This window comes from Mobula hypostoma, chromosome 8 (genome assembly GCF_963921235.1).
Source record: "Mobula hypostoma chromosome 8, sMobHyp1.1, whole genome shotgun sequence".
NCBI classification, from domain to species: domain Eukaryota; kingdom Metazoa; phylum Chordata; class Chondrichthyes; order Myliobatiformes; family Myliobatidae; genus Mobula; species Mobula hypostoma.
The window spans coordinates 154679059-154698637 of record NC_086104.1 but is presented as its reverse complement, the minus strand read 5'-3'; the positions used below and the strand labels follow the sequence as shown (position 1 = coordinate 154698637).

General features: G+C 41.0%; 1 protein-coding gene across 4 annotated transcripts in view; it reads left to right on the top strand.

The window, feature by feature from the left end:
* LOC134351085 (2-oxoglutarate dehydrogenase complex component E1) overlaps window positions 1–19579 on the top strand; it is a 124092-nt gene that overhangs the window by 24343 nt on the left and 80170 nt on the right. For all 4 annotated transcript variants that reach the window (XM_063057138.1, XM_063057139.1, XM_063057137.1 and 1 more), the window contains exon 3: window positions 16196–16384. In XM_063057138.1, coding sequence (XP_062913208.1) covers window positions 16196–16384 — 189 coding nt within the window. The remainder of the gene's footprint in view (window positions 1–16195; window positions 16385–19579) is intronic.

Sequence of the window (19579 nt, the reverse complement as noted above, 5' to 3'; positions counted from 1 at the left end):
TTAAACAGGTTGTATTGTCAACCTTTCAATATGATTGGAGTTGCACTCATTGAGCATATTGTACTCCTAAAACATGCCTTACACGTCCTGGAAACACATGCAGTGTTAGGAGAGTCATTCACATCAGCAAATGTAACTTCTGATCTGCTGTAATGATGTCATGCCACATTTCATGCAGGTGGTTGGACTCTGCTACTGGAGATGGCTATTGCATGATTGTTGAATGTTGCTTGTCATTCTATAGCTGAGCATTATGTAGGTCTTGCTTCAAACAAGCATGCTTTTTGAATTTACTGAGGAATTATGAATGAAATTGAAAGCAATAGAATTGTCAACCCTATTTTGAATAGTGTCCCACCCTTGTCCCAGATACTCCTATGAGAGGAGATGTTCTTCCAACATTCACACTGTCAAAATCCTTGTAAACTTGCAGATTTCCGTTGTAAACAAGAGAAAATCTGTAGATGCTGGAAATCCAAGCAACATGCACAAAATGCTGGAGGAGCTCAGCAGGCCAGGCAGCAGCTATGGAAAAGAGCTTAGTCAACATTTCGGGCAGGGACCCTTCATCTAGATTGTCCTCACTCACCTTTTCTAAATTCTATTTTGTATTGTATTTCTTTGTTCTACTGTGAATGCCTGCAAGAAAATTAATCTAAATGTAGTATATAGTGTAATATACATACTTTGATAATAAATTTACTTTGAACTTTAAATGGGCCATAGCAAAGCCCACATGCTGAAAATTTTAATAAATAGCACTACTAGTAGAGCAAGATTTTGACCTCAGCTGTCATAGCCGCAAAATCACAAATCACTTTCCTAATCTGGTATCTCTTTTTACCTGAAAATCTACCCTTGATTTATCTGTCCTATAATGTGCTTTGCTATGTATAAAAATATTGAATGATCAGGCTCACCATCATACTTTCTAGGTCAAAAGTGTAGCTAACTTGTGAACCATCAGTAACCTGTGGTATAGTGTTGGCTTTATTTCTGTCTATTTCATGGGCACTGAATGAATTACTGAAGGTCAACAGAACAAAGGGCAATTTTATGGAGCATCCTGGAACATTGATCTGTGTACAGATGAGCTGGGAACTAGACTCAGTGGTCTCTTTATTACATATACCAGTGCACCAATTTGTTTCAAATATCTAGTCAACTCAATGCATAAAAGTATGCAGATATGGTCAAGAGGTTCATTTGTTGTTCAGACCAAACAACAGAATGGGGAAGAAGTGCGATCGAAGTGACTGAATGTTTGTTGATGGCAGATGTGGTGGTTTTGAGTATCTGAGAAATTAACAATCCACAATTTCACACATAGCAGTCTCTGGAGTTTACAGGGACAGATACAAAAATATCCAGTGAGCAGCAGTCCTGGGGGCGAAAACGCCTTGTTAATGAGAGAGGTTAGAGGAGACTGACCAGACTGCTTCAAACTGACAGGAAGGTGACCATCGGTTACAACAGTGGTGTTTGGAAGAGCATTTTTGAACACAACACAACACATTGAACATTGAAGTGGACGGGCCGCAGAGACAGAAGGCGCACAGACATACACTCAGTGCAGGAGTAGCTTGGGACAAAATAAAAAAACGGAAGATGATGACCTTCCCAATTATTACCAGAGGCATTTGCAGTTGGCAGAGGGTAAATAAGATTAGAGAAATAAACACAAACCTCAAAGATGGGAGTAGGAGCAATTCATGGGGCACTGGCATTAATACTGGGGAAGAAGGAAGCTGTGGCATTGGAATGGACTTTATTTGAACTATACTGGAACCAGTATCCTGATCAATTGTATAAACAGCTGTAGAAAAGTTTTCAAGTTAATTAAAGGTGGGGAAGGTTCCCGTGAAAAGAAGTTTAATAAGTCAAAATGAAATGACGAGTGGGACAGGATAGTGGCAGGAAGGAGCTGAAAATACAAGCAAAGGTGTGCAGGTGAGTTTTTTTAAATTCAAAATTTAAAACTCTATCATGCATTTATAGCAAGGTAGACATGTTGGTGGCAATGTAATATGATTATGGCTTAATCAGAGACATGGTTATAGGATGACTGAAATCTCAAAGTTTCAGATTGTATAAGATTCCAAAAGAATAGGCAAAAGCAGAGAGGGAACTTACTATCCCCTTTTGTTAGCTCTTTGCTGGCTTTGTTAATCAAAGAAAGAATCAACTCAAAGCTGAGTAGTGAAATGAATGCAGTTTATAGTGATGTGGAATCAGTTTTGGTGGAAATAATGGAAAGCGGGGGAAGAAAACCTGGGTGGGAGTAGTATCTAGGCTCTCAAAGTTATTTCTCTATAGAACACAACATAAAATGGAGAAATATAGGCATTTAAGAATGAAACAGATCATCATGGGTGATCTTAATCTGTGTATCATTTGGACTAATCAAACAGGTAAGGGTACTAAAAAGGTGAAATGTGCATTGTGTGATAAGGATAATTTCTTAGCGCAGTTTGTTATAGATCCTATCCATTGGCTAATTAAGAGTTGGTTGCCACGTAATGTGGTAGGATTAATAAAAGATGTTGTCATAGTGATAATACTTTATTGATCCTGGGGGAAATTGGTTTTCGTTATAGTTGCACCGTAAATAATTAAACAGCAATAATACCATAAATAATTAAATAGTAATATGTAAATTATGCCAAAATAGTGGTTATGGATCTCTAGTGATCATAACTTGGTAAAATCCAGCCAGTTTGTTTGTGATTTAGGGTATTTGCCCTCATTGCCCTCAATTCAAATAAGACTAATCAATTTGATATGAAATAATATTGCCTGGAGTGGTCTGAGTACAGGTTTCCCCCGCTATCCGAAGGTAGAGCGTTCCTATGAAACCATTCTTAGGCTGAAACGGTGTAAAGCGAAGAAGCAATTACCATTAATTTATATGAGAAAAGTTTTTGAGTGTTCCCAGACCCAAAAAATAACCTACCAGATCATACCAAATAGCACATAAAACCTAAAATAACACTAACATATAGTAAAAGCAGAAATGATGTGATAAATACACAGCCTATATAAAGTAGAAATAACGTATATACAGTGTAGTTTCACTTAACAGAATCGGGAAGATTTAGCCAAAACCGATTGTAGGGAAAAATTGGCACATAGACGCATGTGCACACACCTGCCCGCGCAAGGCTTCACGGTCATGGTAGTCTTTCTTGGGGTGAACACAAGTTTAAAGTGGGCGACTTTTTTTGTAAAAGCAAAAATCCTCTTTTGGTTAGCAAAAACAGGTACTAATGTAGGTCTTTCATAAAAGTGAAGTGGCGTAAAGCGAATGTTTGTAAAGCAGGGGACACCTGTAATTGAGAGAGGCCAGTGGATGAGTTAGCACAGCTAGTACATAACACATGGCATAAATTTATTCTAATTAGAAAGGGAAAACTCTGATTGTAAACCGTTCTCAATCACAAGAAAACCTGCAGATGCTGGAAATCCAGGCAACACACACAAAGGGTCTCGGCCTGAAACATTGACTGCACTCTTTCTTAGAAGCTGCCTGGCCCGCTGAGTTCCTCCAGTATTTTGTGTGGATTGCACACCTTCACTGCCTTGCAGCTGTACCCACTTATGGGGATGGCTTAGGGAGCAAACCCGGAGGGAGAAGTCCAGAGCTGGAGTCCCTAGCAGCAGTCCTATGTTGAGTTCAATGCTGACTGGCAACTCCTGCAATCCCTCTACTGACAAACTATATCAGTGTCTGGATTCGTCAGCTGTGTGGAGAGGGGGAGCCAGTTATACAGGCAACAGGTTGCTCTCCACATGTTGTACTGCCCTGGCTTGCATATGCACAGAGAGCTTGGACACAGCATCCATGGTTGGTCCCAACCAGTGGAAGATCTCAGAGAGAGGGATCCCAGGAGAAAGTTGAATCATCCATGGTTAACCAAGGAGGTCAAAGAAAATGTTAGTTTATAGACTATAACAAATAAAATGGTTGGGGCTAGTGGTATGCCAGAGCACAGGGAATTTTATAAGAACCAGCAGTGAGAGACTTCAAAACTAAAGGGTAACATGCAAATACTGCAATTCCAAGGGAGGAGGGCAAAAGGTGCGGAACTGGAGACCTATTAGCTTAACAAATGTTGGAAAGACACTGGAGTCTATTTTCAAAGAAATAGAGTGATGAAATACAAGTCAAGTTTGAGTTCTTCCAGGATTTAGCTAGTAGAAACAACAAAGATGCTATGGATGAAGCACATTTGATTTTTCAGAAAGCATTTGACCAGTTGTCATACAAAAGACAGCTGTCACTTTGTGCAGCAAATATAGGGCAAGTTTATTACCATGTATTGAAGATTAATGGGTGCAAGGAAGTCTGTGTGAGCAACAACTTGGCAATGTAGGAGATTGGGAGACTATGCACTTCAACAGAAGGAATCGAAAGGCCGGCGATTATCCAGAGAGGTTTCTGATGTATGAAGTACAGAGAGATCTGGGCATTCCTCTGCTCAGATCCCCAAAGGTTTGATAGGAAAGTGCGGGAAGGAGAATGGAAGGCAAATAGCATAGGGCGTTTGGGCTCTTGAAATAGAGAAGTATTGTTCCTATTGCATGGGTACTAATAAGGTTTCAGTCTCCTCACCAACAAATATAGTGACGTTAATGGAAGTCCAGAGAGTTTCACTTACTCCGAAGATTATGCTGTCACTAGCGGCTGAACAAATTGCATCTACAAGTAGTGTGTAAAGTGAAGATTTTTTCAAAAATAATGAAATTAAAAAGCTTCTAAATATCAAAAATTTACTATAAGGAGGAGTGATGATGATGACATCCATCTGTCTCAAAGGACAATGGAGTGCGGCATTGGAGGGACCTCTCCAGGGCACAAGCCTGGGCAAAATATGGAGATATTGGGATACCCGTTGTCGAGATCCCCCTCTTGACCTCACCAGTGTAGTCTAAAGGAAAGCAAAGCAATGCTTTTGGCACCAGTTTGGCTGCAGGAGCTGCTCAGTAACAACTAGCCGCCTTAGGGGCTACCCTCCTCATTTTCCGTCTGGGTTTACTCCCATAGCTGGGCAATTTGTTCACAAGCACCAGGGTGTGTCCACATGTGCTACGTGTGCAGGGGCCTGACTTCTTCCCTATCTGTAGTTCAGCCCGAGTCAGAAAGGAGTTCAGTTTCCATGTGTCGCCAACGAGGAGGTACTACAGGAGGCTGGCTGTTGTAGAGGCTTTGTACTCTCGGGATTACTGCCTGTGCCATGCGACAGTGAGAGTAGGAATGGAATGAGGTGGAGGATAAATGTGTGGCTGAGGGATTGGAGCAGGGGGCAGGGATTCAAGTTTCTGGATCATTGGGACCTCTTTTGGCGCAGGTGTGACCTGTACAAAAAGGATGGGTTGCACTTGAATCCGAGGGGGACCAATATCCTGGCGGGGAGATTTGCGAAGGCTACTGGGAAGACTTTAAACTAGAATGGTTGGGGGGTGGGAATCATATTGAAGAGACTAGGAGAGAGGAGGTTAGATCACAAATGGAGAAAGCTAGTAGACAGTGTGTGAGGGAGGATAGGCGGGGGACAGAGAACGGGAGCTGTCAGACGGAAGATGTAGGGGAGAAGGAAGAAAAAGATAACAAAGTTGTTTGCACCATTAGGGATAAACAGAGAGCAAGAGGTGGAGAGTTTCTTAAATGCATCTATTTTAATGCTAGGAGCATTGTAAGAAAGGTGGATGAGCTTAGAGCATGGATTGATACCTGGAAATATGTTGTAGCTATTAGTGAAACATGGTTGCAGGAGGGGTGTGATTGGCAACTAAATATTCCTGGATTTCATTGCTTCAGGTGTGATAGAATCGGAGGGGCAAGATATTGCATTGCTTGTCAGAGAAAATATTACAGCGGTGCTTTGGCAGGATAGATTAGAGGACTCATCTAGGGAGGCTATTTGGGTGGAATTGAGGAATGGAAAAGGTGTAATAACATTTATATGGGTGTATTATAGACCATCTAATCGGGAGCAAGAATTGGAGGAGCAAATTTGTAAGGAGGTAGCAGATTATTGTAGTAAGCAGAAGGTTGTGATTGTGGGAGATTTTAATTTTCCACACATAGACTTGGAAACCCATTCTGTAAAAGGTTTGGTGTTGGAGTTGTAAAAGGATGGTTTGGAGTTTGTAAAGTGTGTGCAGGATAGTTCTTTGCAGCAATACATAGAGGTACCAACGAGAGAAGTGGCAGTGTTGGATCTCCTGTTAGGGAATGAGATAGGGCAGGTGACAGAGGTATGTGTTGGGGAGCACTTCAGGTCCAGTGATCACAATGCCATTAGTTTCAGTATAATTATGGGGAAGGATAGGACTGGACCCAGGGTTGAGATTTTTGATTGGAGAAGGGCTAACTTTGAGGAGATGTGAAAGGATTTAGAAGGGGTGGATTGGGACAATTTGTTTTATGGGGAGGATGTAATAGAGAAATGGAGGTCATTTAAAGGTGAAAATTTGAGGGTACAGAATCTTTATGTTCCTGTTAGGTTGAAAGGAAAGGTTAAAAGTATGAGAGCCATGGTTTTCAAGGGATATTGGAAACTTGGTTTGGAAAAAGAGAGAGATCTACAATAAATATAGGCAGCTTGGAGTAAATGAGGTGCTCGAGGAATATAAAGAATATAAAAAGAATCTCTTAAGAAAGAAATTAGAAAAGCTAAAAGAAGATATGAGGTTGCTTTGGCAAGTAAGGTGAAAATAAATCCAAAGGGTTTCTGCAGTTATATTAATAGCAAAAGGATAGTGAGGGATAAAATTGGTCCCTTAGAGAATCAGAGTGGACGACTATGTGCGGAGCCAAAAGTGATGAGGGAGATTTTGAACAATTTCTTTTCTTCGGTATGCACTAAGGAGAAGGATATTGAATTGTGTCAGATAAGGGAAACAAATAGGGTAGTTAATGGAAACTATGACGATTAAAGAAGAAGTAGTACTGGCGCTCTTAAGGAATATAAAAGTAGATAAGTCTCCAGGTCCTGACAGGATATTCCCTGGGACCTTGTGGAAATAGCAGGGGCTCTGACAGAAATATTTCAAATATCATTAGAAACGGGATGGTGCCAGAGGATTGGCGTATTGCTCATGTGGTTCCATTGTTTAAAAAGGGTTCTAAGAGTAAACCTGGCAATCATCGGCCTGTGAGTTTGATGTCAGTGGTGGGTAAGTTGATGGAAAGTATTCTTAGAGATGGTATATATAATTATCTGGATAGACAGAGTCTGACTGGGAACAGGCAACATGGATTTGTGTGTGGAAAGTCATGTTTGACAAATCATATTGAATTTTTTTGAAGAGGTTACTTGGAAAGTTGACGAGGGTAAAGCGATGGATGTTGTCTATATGGACTTCAGTAAGGCATTTGACAAGGTTCCACACAGAAGGTTAGTTAGGAAGGTTCAATCGTTAGGTATTAATATTGAAGTAGTAAAAGGGATGGGAGATGCCAGAGAGTAGTGGTGGATAACTGTTTGTCAGATTGGAGGCCGGTGACTAGTGGTGTGCCTCAGGGATCTGTACTGGGTCCAATGTTTTTGTCATATATATTAATGAACTGGATGATGGGGTGGTAAATTGGATTAGTAAGTATGCAGATGATACTAAGATAGGTGGAGTTGTGGATAATAAAGTAGGTTTTAAAAGCTTGCAGAGAGATTTAGGCCAGTTAGAAGAGTGTGCTGAAAGATGGCAGATGGAGTTTAATGCTGATAAATGTGAGGTGCTACATTTTGGTAGGACTAATCAAAATAGGACATACATGGTAAATGGTAGGGCATTGAAGAATGCTGTTGAACAGAGGGATCTAGAAACAATGGTATATAGTTCCCTGAAGGTGGAATCTCATGTGGATAGGGTGGTGAAGAAAGCATTTGGTATGCTGGCCTTTATTAATCAGAGCATTGAGTATAGGAGCTGGGATGTAATGTTGAAAATGTATAAGGCATTGCTAAGGCCAAATTTGGAGTATTGTGTACAGTTCTGGTCACCGAATTATAGGAAAGATGTCAACAAAATTGAGAGTACAGAGAAGATTTACTAAAATGTTACCTGGGTTTCACCTCTGAAGTTACAGAGAAAAGTTGAACGAGTTGGGTCTTTATTCTTTGGAGCGTAGAAGGTTGAGGGGGGATTTGATAGAGGTATTTAAAATTATGAGGGGAATAGATAGGGTTGACATGGATAGGCTTTTTCCATTGAGAGTGGGGGAGATTCAAACAAGAGGACATAAGTTGAGAGTTAAAGGGCAAAAGTTTAGGGGTAACATGAGAAGGAACTTCCTTACTCAGAGATTGGTAGCTGTGTGGAACGAACTTCCAGCAGAAGTGGTTGAGGCAGGTTCGATGTTGTCGTTTAAAGTAAAATTGGATAGATATATGGACAGGAAAGGAATGGAGGGTTATGGGCTGAATGCAGGTTGGTGGGACTAGGTGAGAGTAAGAGTTCAGCATGGACTAGAAGGGCCGAGATGGCCTGTTTCCGTGCTGTAATTGTTATATGCTTATATACTCGTAGGGAGAGACTTTCAGCTCTCCTTTTCGTGAGACTACTTGCCAGCATTAAACAGTAAAAAAACTAAATCAAATCAATATTTGGTGTGACCACCGTCTGCTTTTAGAACTGCATCATTTCTCTTAAGTACACTGTTGTGCAGTTTTAGAAGAAAATTAGCTGGTAGGTCATTCCAAACATCTTGGAGAACTTGCCACAGTTCTTCTGCAGACTTGGCTGTTTTGCTTGCTTCTTGTCTCCAGGTAATCCCAGACAGCCTTGATGATGTTGAGATCAGGGCTCTGTGGAGGGCATACCACAGAGCTTCTTGTTCTTCTTTTTGCTTAAGATAGATTTTTTTATGTTCGTGGCCAAGTATTTGAGGTCATTGTACTGCTATAGAGTAGATTTGGGACCAATCAGATGCCTCCTTGATGGTATTGTGTGATGCATGAGAATCTGCATGCACTGTACTATTTAGCATTGAGTATTCCATTCAGTCTGACCAGACAGTCAACTGCATTTGCAGAAATACAGCCCCAAACCTTCAGGGAACCTCCGCTGTGTCCCACGGCTTGACTACAGACGCTCATCATCCAGAATTTCAAATTTTGACTCGTCAGTCCAGAGCACTTGCTGCCATTGTTCAGCACCCCAGTCCTTGTGTTTTTATGTGGCAGTGAGGCTCTTGACTTTGTTTCCACTTCAGAGGAATGGTGTTTTGGCAGCAACTCTTCCATGAAGGCCACTTCTGACAAGATTTCTCCACACTATAGGGGAATATTTGGGTTCCAGTGGCTTCTTTGAGTTCAGAGCTGATAGAACAGGAATTCTTCTGATTTGGAAGGGACGTCAGTTTGACGTATCTCTCGTTTGCTGCACTCAGTTTACGTAGCCAACCACTGGGTTTCTGTTCCTCAACCCTGCCCATTTTCTTTGTGCTTCTTCCGAAGGGCTTGGACAGCACATCTTGAAACTCCTGTCTACTGCAAAATTTCTGCTTTGGAGAGATCTTGGTGATACAGGATGATAACATTGTGTTTTATTGCTGTGCTTGCTCTTGCCATGGTGTAAAAATTGATGATTTAACGGTTAAACTGTCACATCTGCCACACCTTCATCTTTTAATTTGGTTGTCCTTCACCCAGCCTGATTCCTCCTACACCCGTTTTTGTTTCAGTTAATCAGTTTATTTCATTCAGTTCATTGTGTCATTGATCATTAGCATCGTTTGTTATCTTTATTTAATCATGCACTGAGCTATATACCCACAAAACAATCAAGTTTCTATGTGAAAAATGGTCTATTACTTAATATACTACTTCCTTTAATGAAATACAAAAATTTCTCTGTAACATTACTACTTCCCCTGGGTCCCCTCCTCCTTCCCTTTCTCCTATGGTCCACTCTCCTCTCCTATCAGATTCCTTCCTCTCCAGCCCTTTACCTTTCACACCCACCTGGCTTCACCTATCACATTCCAGCTAGCCTTTTCCCCTCCCCCAACCTTTTTATTCTGGCATCTTCTCCCTTCCAAGGGTCTCGGCCTGAAACGTTGACTGTTCATTTCCATAGATGCTACCTGATCTGCTGGGTTCCTCCAGCATTTTGTGTGTGTTGCTGTGTAACAGTTAATTTGGAAAGTTAATGTTTGGAAATCTAAACTTAGTTCTTTTCTACTGATACAGGAATGCAGAAGACAGAAAATAAACATATAAAACAGAATTTTATATAAAAGAATCTCGGGTGCCTATAAATTTTGCACAGTACTGTATATTCTTTGGAGTTTAGAAGAATAAGGAGTGATCTTATAGAAGCAAATAAGATCTTGAGGGGAAATGAGTAGACGTCATGATCTTTCCATCAGTGGGAGAGTGTCAAAGGATATAGTTACGAGATTGAGAGTAGTCTTCTAAAACTTGACATCTGTTGGAACTTCTTACAAATTGGGATTTGAGTCTCCTCATTCTTCCCTCTGCCTCCTCCCCAAGCTTTGTGGAGGCTGGATTACTGTGGGTATTTAAAGAGTAGGAAGACACCTGAAAGATCAGGGAATTGAGATGTTATGGGGGCCTGGCACAGAAGACATGAGGGCTGGGCAGATCAACCGGATCGTACAGCATAGCAGGCTCAAGGGACCAAGTGAGCCTAGTCTAGCTCTTATTTTCTTGCACTCTAATGGGAAAATAGATGCTTTACTGAAAGTATTAACATTAAATATACATGAGAGAATAGAAGAAAAGGTGATGAAGTAAATTTGAGGATTTCTAAATAATGAAAAGATACAGGAAAGTAGGTTTATGAAATGATATTTAACATGGATAGGAGAATGAGTTGTACTTGACTGCAGTGCAATTCTTTCCAAGGCAAAAAATTTTTATATACATTCTTGATTTTTCTGCACTTTTTCATTAGTTTGAAGTCCTCCCATTTGATTAATTTTTGGAGTATATTTAACAATTCATTGTATTTCTGAAGCATCTACTTGTCAATCAAACATGTCTTTTTAATCTTTGTCACATCCTTCTGGTAATTATTTTTCAATGTTTTACCACTTTGCTCATTAACCTCAGTAGAAGTTGTAAAAATGAATTGTGCTAGGATTATAATTTTATTGTACTAATGATTTACAAGTTGAACTTGAGCCCTACTGAAAGCTCTTTGCTATCTACTAGATTTTGGTTGCGTACTGCCCATGTTACAGGGGTGACTGAGCTTCAGAGCAATGCTAAAATAAATAATAACTATGATACTGAGTACACAATTTAATACGGTGCTGATTGGTTTGATAGTTTCTTTGAATGCCTGGGTACTTCATAAAGTCAGGAAGTATTGAGAATATGGTAAATAAATTAGTAAGTTATTTCATTGTTGTCTCATATACCAAGGTACAGTGAAAAACTTGTCTTCCATACCCTTGGTACAGATAATTTCATTACAACAGTGCATTGAGGTGGTACAAGGTAAAACAAGAACAGAGTGCAGTGTAGGCAATCAGTTATGTACAAGGACAGAACGAGGTAGATTGTCAAGTTGAGAGTCTACCTTAGTATACAAGGGAGCCCTTCAATATACTTATACCTGCAGGGTAGAAACTGTTTTGAGCCTGGTCTTTGAGGACCAGAACCTAGAAGCAAGCATGTAATGCTGAGGCTTTATAAGGCATTGGAGTAGTTGGAGTATTGTGAGCAGTTTTGGGGCCCTTATCTAAGCATTGGAAAGAGCCCAGAGGAGGTTCATGAGATTTCTGGAATAAAAGCGTTAACATGAGATGAACTTGATGCCTCTGGGCCTGTACTTGAGTTTATAAGAATGACAGTGATGGTGGGTGGGGGGGGGGGAGGATCTCAATAAAATCCACCTGATATTAAGAAGCCTGTATAGAGTGGACATGCAGAGGATGTTTCCAATAGTGGTAGAGTCTAGGACCAGAGGGCACAGGCTTGGAATAGAAGGACGCCCTTTAGAACAGAGATGTGTAAGAATTTCTTTAATCAGAGGGTGGTGAATCAGTGCAATTCATTGCCACAGATGGCCATGGAACCCAAGCAGATGTTGATAGGTTTCAATAGGTACATTTAATGTCAGAAAAATGTATACAATATACATCCTGAAATTCTTTTTCTTCGCAAACGTCCACGAAAACTGGAGTGCCCCAAAGAATGAATGACAGTTGAATGTTAGAACCCCAGAGCCCCCCTCCCACACACAAGGAGCAGCAAAGCGACGCCCCCCCTCCCCCACCAGCAAAAAAAGCATCTGCACCCTCCACCGAACATTCGAGTGTGCAGCAAAGCATCAATAAAGATACAGACTTGTGGTATCCCAAAGACTACTCATTCACCCGGTATTCAATATACCACAGACTCGCTGTCTCTCCCTAATAAGGGAAAAAGAGGTGACCCCGTTTCACAACTAGAGAGGAGACATAACAAAACAACTTGCTGATTTATGGTGTTAAAAGTCTGTTGCGTCGCTTTTTCCTAGCTCTGTGCCCAAAGATCTCAGGTTTCCAGGGGCACAGCCAGCAGCCAACTCACTGCTTTCAATCTTCTGTGTACTTCCACGACGTACCAGGCAGTAGCACTAACCTTGAACCTGCCGGCCTCCACAGCCACGAAAAATCCGGCACCCTGAAGGCGCGCTAGTCTTCCGTGCTGCGTCCTTGGCAAATTGAAAAACGGCTGGTCCTAAGGCCCAGAGAGCGGGTCCCTTTTCCACAAAGAACCAAAGTCAGCATATAACTCCAGGTCAGGGTCTTCAAAAGAATTCTGAAAAGGGAAAAATGAGATATTAAAGATATAAATAGAGCTGTTTCCAAAGATGTAAGCAAAGGAGTCATTATTGGGTGCCGTTATCCTAAGCTGCGCAGTCCATTCTTGTTTAGTAAGGGCATCAAGGGTTACAGGGAGAAGCAGGAGAATGGGGTTGAGAGGAGAAAGTAAATCAGTCATGATGGAATAGTGGAGCAGACACTGGGCTGAATGTCTTATGGTGATACCTGCTTTCAGGTTTTTGTTTCTTCTGCCCATTGAGAGAAGAGAGAATGTCTGGAGTAGGTGGGTCTTTGATTATGTTGGCTGCTTTACCAAGGCAGTAAGAAGTGTTGACAGAGACCATGGAGGGGAGCCTGGTTTCTGTAATGTACTGAGCTTGTCCATAACTCTGCAGTTCCTTGCTGAGACGGGCAGGCAGAGCAATTGCCATACCAAGTCTTGAAGGTATGATGTTTTCCTCTAATGTCAAAATGTTTAAAGGTTAAGGTTCATGGGCAGAGCACACTGCGCATCATAAACCTTTTTGGGTGAAAATTTTGACTTTGGTTGCTGTGTGTGCTAAAATGTCAAGTGTACCAATGTACAGGGAACTATGCTTTCAGGGAGGAGAAATTAACTCCCTTGTTGCTGCCAGATCCCCAACTCCTTGGCCTGTAACCAGATAACCAACTGAAAATAAGTGGCTGTTTCCTCTAATACTGCCCAGTTATTTCACAGTCAATTCAGTCCTGGTCCAATGCATTAATATGTGTTTTCCAGTAGAAGGCTTGGATTCATGGTCACTATATCTGACAGGGGAGGCATTGCCTCTCAATCGTTTGCCAAGTGCTCACATCTGCTCTGGCTGAGGTCAACCAAGATCAGGCGAGTTTGGCTTAGTGTGGATTTTACAGCAAGCTTCTTCTGATAAAAAGGTAACCAGTATGAATAAATACCTCTTATAAAACATATTTTTATAAATAACGACTTTGCAATTCTTTCCTCCCTCAATTGTTAACATCTGCTGGCTTTGTACTTAATCCCTCACTGTTCTTTCTGTCCTCTTCACCCTGTCCCTAAACTGTATGTAACTTCCTTTCAAGCTATTTTCGGTGGTTTCCTCTAGCATTACTGAACATTTGCTGTCTCCAGTCTATTTCACCTCTCCTTTCAGAGGCTGTTCATACATTTCATTTCTGCTACATGCATGATTTGATATGCAATCGCCTTAACTTCAGCAATTGCTTTACAAAATACAAGTGTTAAAGCGGCTTTATTAACTAGATCGTTGCGCAGTATTATTTAAAGCCTGCAGATTATGCCTTAATCTTGTTTCGTCTGCATATGCCATATATTTCTGTAGTGAACACTGCAGTATTTGGTTGGAAGGATTAATGGGCAACTATTTACAGTGTATTAGATGTCATTGAGGTTGAGGGGGGCAATGTTGTCCTCAGGCAGGAAGTGTAGGATGACCCTCACTTCAAGTTTCAACAACCGACCTGAAAATCCCTGACACTGCCTCAAACTATAGTCTTGAACTGATCGGAAAATCCCTAACAGTCTCAAATTGTAGCGTTCTTGAACCAATCTGAAAATCCCTAACACTACCACCTCCTAGCACAGTTGGAGATTGGCAGCTATGAGGTTGTGGGCATCCCCAAGAAGTGACTGAAAGAAGATTGTAGTTGGGAATTTAACATCCAAGGATGCACATGTATCAAAAAGACAGGCAAGTAGGCACGGGAGGTGGGGTGGCTCAGTTGTTGAAAATTGAAATCAAATCCTTAGAAAGAGGTGCTATTGGATCAGAAGATGTGGAATCCTTGTGAGTAGAGTTAAGAAACTGCAAGGGTAAAAAGACCTGATGGGAGTTATTGAAACTAATTGAATATTGAAAGGCTGGATAGAGTGAATATGGAGAGGATGTTTCTTGTAGTGTAGGAATCTAGAACCGGAGGGCACAGCTTCAGAACTGAGGGATGTCCATTTAAAACAGATGAGGAAAACTTTCTTTAGCCAGACAGTGGTGAATCTGTTGAATTATTTTGCCACAGGCAGCTGTGCAGGCCAAGTCATTGGGTATATTTAAGGTGGAGTTTGATAGGTTCTTGATTTATCAGTGTATCAAAGGTTATGGGGTGAAGGCGGGAAACTTAGAGTTAAGAAGAAGAGTCTTGGCGTGGAACATCGACTATATTCATTTCCATAGATTCAGTCTGACTTGCTGAATTCCTCCAGCATTTTGTGTGTGTTGCTGAGGAAAATTAGGCTGAAAGGGACAATAAATGAGCCACGATGGAATGGCAAGGCAGACTCAATCTATTTAATAGCCTAATTCTACTCCTTGGTCTTATGGTCTATTGTGACCCAAAAATCCTCAACACTACCTTGGACTATATTTCGTTTGTCTCTCTAAATCTGCAATAATGTCATAATGTTTATTTTGTTGCCCAGTTTATGTTAACTGAGATTTGTCATGTTTGTACTGTGCTGCGGCAAAAACCAGGTGTTCATAAATTCAGAATTTTGTGTGTGTGTGTTAGATGAGATGGGACTTGTTGTCCTGAGTCAATATAATGCATTTTCAAGGAGCAGTGTTCTATTGAAAAGATCACAAGCAAGAAAGCTTAAAAACATAACTCTAACATTACAAGAGTTGAGATGAGTTTGGGGAATGTCCTCTTGTGAGGCTACTGGACTAAGGTTAAACTGGAGCTAGTAACAACTACATCACTGCTGACTCTACAACCTATAGATTCAGTTTCAAGAACTCTACGACAGATCATGCACCCTTCTCGCTGTTGCCATCAGGAAGCAGGTACAGGAGCCTCCGGACCCACAGCACCTGATTCAGGAACAGTTACTACCCCTCAACACCAGGCCTTTTGAACTTCATTCACCTGCACTTGCTCCATTTCTGAACTGTTCCCACAACATATGGATTCACTTTCAAGGACTCTTCATCTCGTGTTCTCGACACTTATTGCTTATTTATTTATTACTATTTTATTTTTTCTTTTGTATTTGCAGTTTGTGGTCTTTTTCACACTGGTTGTTTGTCCAACATGTTGGATGTGGTCTTTCATTGAGTCTATTTACTGAGTTTGCCTGCAAGAAAATGAATTTCAGGGTTTTATATGGTACTTTAATAATAAATTTACTTGGAACTTCATGAACGGTTATTTCCTTTTTTTATTAATTGCAGGATTTATCTTTTGCATATTGGTTGTTTGTCAGATTGATGGCATAAACATAACTAATGAAGAAATACAATGGAATTAATGAAAAGCTATTTCTAGTACAGATATGTCTTTTGATAAATTTTTTTTGAACTTTTAGATTTTTCTTACTGGTATAGTAGATGATATTTTTCTTCAAATTTTACATTTTGAAACTCAGAAATTCTTCCTTCTAAATTTTTATTTCCATAGTCTTGGGACGTATTCTTTCGCAATGCTAACACGGGAGCACCACCAGGCACTGCTTACCTAAGTCCTCCTCCGCTGGGTGCAAGTCCGGCTTTCTTACCTCAGGCCCAGTCCAGGATAATTGCACAGCCAAACGTGGACAAGTTAGTAGAGGATCACTTGGCTGTGCAGTCACTCATCAGAGCATATCAGGTAGTCAGCTGGGCGCCAATCGCAGTGAATCTTTTCTGTTGTTAATGTCTTTATCAGAGTGTTGTAAATTTTATGAACGTTCTGTAAGCACAAAAGATTCTGCAGATGAGGAGCAAACACAAGTTGTTGGAAGAACTCAGCAGGTCAGGCAGTATGTATGGAAAAAGAACGATGAGTCCCCTCTCAGGTCGGAGGAGCAAAACCTCCTATTTCACCTGCTTAGTCTCTAACCTGACAGTGTGAACATCGATTTCTCTTAACTTCCAATAATTTCTACCCCCACCCTTACTTTTTCTCATTGCCTATTCTGGAGATCCTCTTACCCCTTCTCTTCTCTTCACCTGCCTATCACCTCACTCTTCTTCCCTTCACCTGCCTATCACCTCACTCTCCTTCCCTTCTCCCATGGTCTACTATCATCTCCTGTTAGGTTCCTTCTTTAGTCCGTTACCTCCTCCGCCTATCCCCTCTCTCACTCATCGACCTTCCCCCTCACCTGGTCTCATCTGATTTTACCTATTACCTCCTAACTTGTACTCCTACCCCTCCCCTGCATCTATGGATTGATACTACCTGACCTGCTTAAGTTCCTCTAGCATTTTATGTGTGTGTGTTGCTCTAGATTTCCAGCATCTGCAGAATCTCTTGTAATATATTATCTCACTCAATGGCTGTTTCCCAACCAATGAGCTAGAAATACTGTCTTAATAATCACCTTGTTTTGCCTCTGCTCTCTGGCTTGCATGACTACAAAGAATTTTAAATTCTATAATGACCGCATAAGCTTCTGTTGTGGCAGGAATTGCTGAATAACAGCAAAAGTTGACTTTTGTTCCCCACTTGACTTGGCCTAGGGGCACAGAGTCCAACTGTACATCCTAAAGAGTGATAAAATTGGTAAAGATAAGAATTTGGAGCCTAGATTAGATCGGAGTGTAATTTTAATGACTGTTCAATGCAGAGATTTGTGATTATGTGGCAACATGTATGTACTTTGATAATAAATTTGAACTTCAGAGCTACATTTCAAATGACACCATCCTCACCAATTGCTGTTATTTGTCAACCAATGCAATGTTTATTGACCACTGTTTATTATACAATCCTTAAAGCAGATCAAGTTGGTTGCTTTAATATTGATGCATTGAACTTTGTTACCTAATACACTTTCAGGTAATCGGTATAGCCGCAGCACTGGTAAACACCATTTGATGAAGTGTTAGTTATCTGCCACTTCTCGAATGACAATTAAACTTGAACTTGATCAGGAAAGGATCCGTGGGACTCAAAACCTCAGCAGAACTGATGCTACAACACTAGACTTCTCACAGTCAATATCTGCCATGAAAAGAATCCTGAGATCCATTTGTTGCCATGCTGACTTTATTTCCTTTGATCTGCATACTGGCCTGCCATTGATTTTGTCTCCTTGCTGTGATACTGTCCTCAAGAAAGTGTAGGTGGGGGTCGTTCGTTGAGGAACCTTCAGCAAAACAAATATCCAGGGTCATCATGGCCGCTTTTGCTGATAACCAAGGCGTGAAGTTAGAAAAGAGCTATACAGGTTACAGAGGAAACTCTTGAGGCTGGAAGCCTATCATTGAAGAGTAAATGATGTCAGCAGGAGAGGAAAACTAGGGACAGTTATATAACTTTGTTTCATGTTCTCTATGATCCTACCTGCTGTGTGTACAGTTGATATCTGCTGAAAGATCCATTTTGTTTGCACTAAATGCATTGATAAAGAGATCATGGAATAGACCAGTTAGCCATTTTATTGAAATTTGGCTGATCTACACTCTTCTCTTAATGTAGGCCATATATCACAGCTACAATTTTTTAAAAGACATTTTTTTGCCTACCTACATTCGCTCCTCACCTGATTTCACCTAACACTTGCGAGCTTGTTCACCTTCCTCTTACCCCACTTATTTATTCTGGCTTCTTTCCCCATTCCTTTCCAGTCCTGATGAAGGGTCTCAGCTTCAGACATCAACCGGTATTCCCCTCCATAGATGCTGCTTGACCTAAGTGTGTACCAGCTCTCAGAACAATGCTATCAACTTCATTACACTGCTCATTTCTCTGCTGTTTTTTGCAAGTGTTTATCAGCTCTTCTCCTGGTCCCGGGCTTTCTGGACATTGTCTTATACAGAAGTGACCAGGGTTGCTGTTACTGATTAACACACACAAAACGCAGGAGGAACTCAGCAGGTCAGGCAGCATCTATGGAGGCGGATGAACAATTAACGTTTTGGGCTGAGACCCTTTATCAGGACTGGAAAGGAAGGGGTAGAAGTAAAAATAAGATGGTAGAGAAGGTGAATGAATACAAATTGGCAGGTGGTAGGTGAAGCCAAGTGAGGGGGAAGGTGGGTGAGTGAGAGAGGGGGATGAAGTGAGAAGCTGGAAGGAGAAAGGGCTAAAGAAGGAATCTGATAGGAGAGGAGAGTGGACCATGGGAGACAGGAAAGGAGAAGGAGCACCATAGGGAGATGATAGACAGATGAGGAGAAGTGAACAGGTAAGATGGGAGTCAGAATGGGGAATGGAGGAAAAAGGAGAAGGGGGCAGACCCAGAAATTACCAGAAGTTAAAAGAAATCGATGTTCATGACATCAGATTGGTAGCTACCATGATAAAGTGTTGCTCCTTCAACCTGAGAGTGGCCTCATCATGTCACTAGAGGGCACACTCCTTAATGTTGAAATGGGAATGGAGATTGGAATTAAAATAGTTTGGCACAGGAAAACCCTGCTTGTTGCAGATGGAGTGAAGGTGCTTGACAATGCGGTTCATCAGTCTACCTCGGGTTTCACCAGTGTAAAGGAGGCTGCGCTGGCTGTTACTGATCACCCTCTTCTGCTGGAATGTAATCATTAATTGAGGACCAAATGAGGCCTGACACTTACCCCCAACATCACCTTTGTAGTAGAATATCTTATTGTTCCCAGAGTCACTTGTCCTTGAAGCAGCCAGTGCTTGTGAACTGAAGTCAAGCCTGTTCTAATCACTGTCAAAAGAGAATGTAGAAGATGAACTATTCCATGTTAAATAGTTATTATATTTATAATTCAGACTATAAGATTTACTTTGGCCAATAATATACATATCATTCAAATTATATAATTCTCTGTATTTCAGAGTGTTCATTGTAAAATTGGAGAAGCATGCAAAGTGATCTAATGCTAAGTG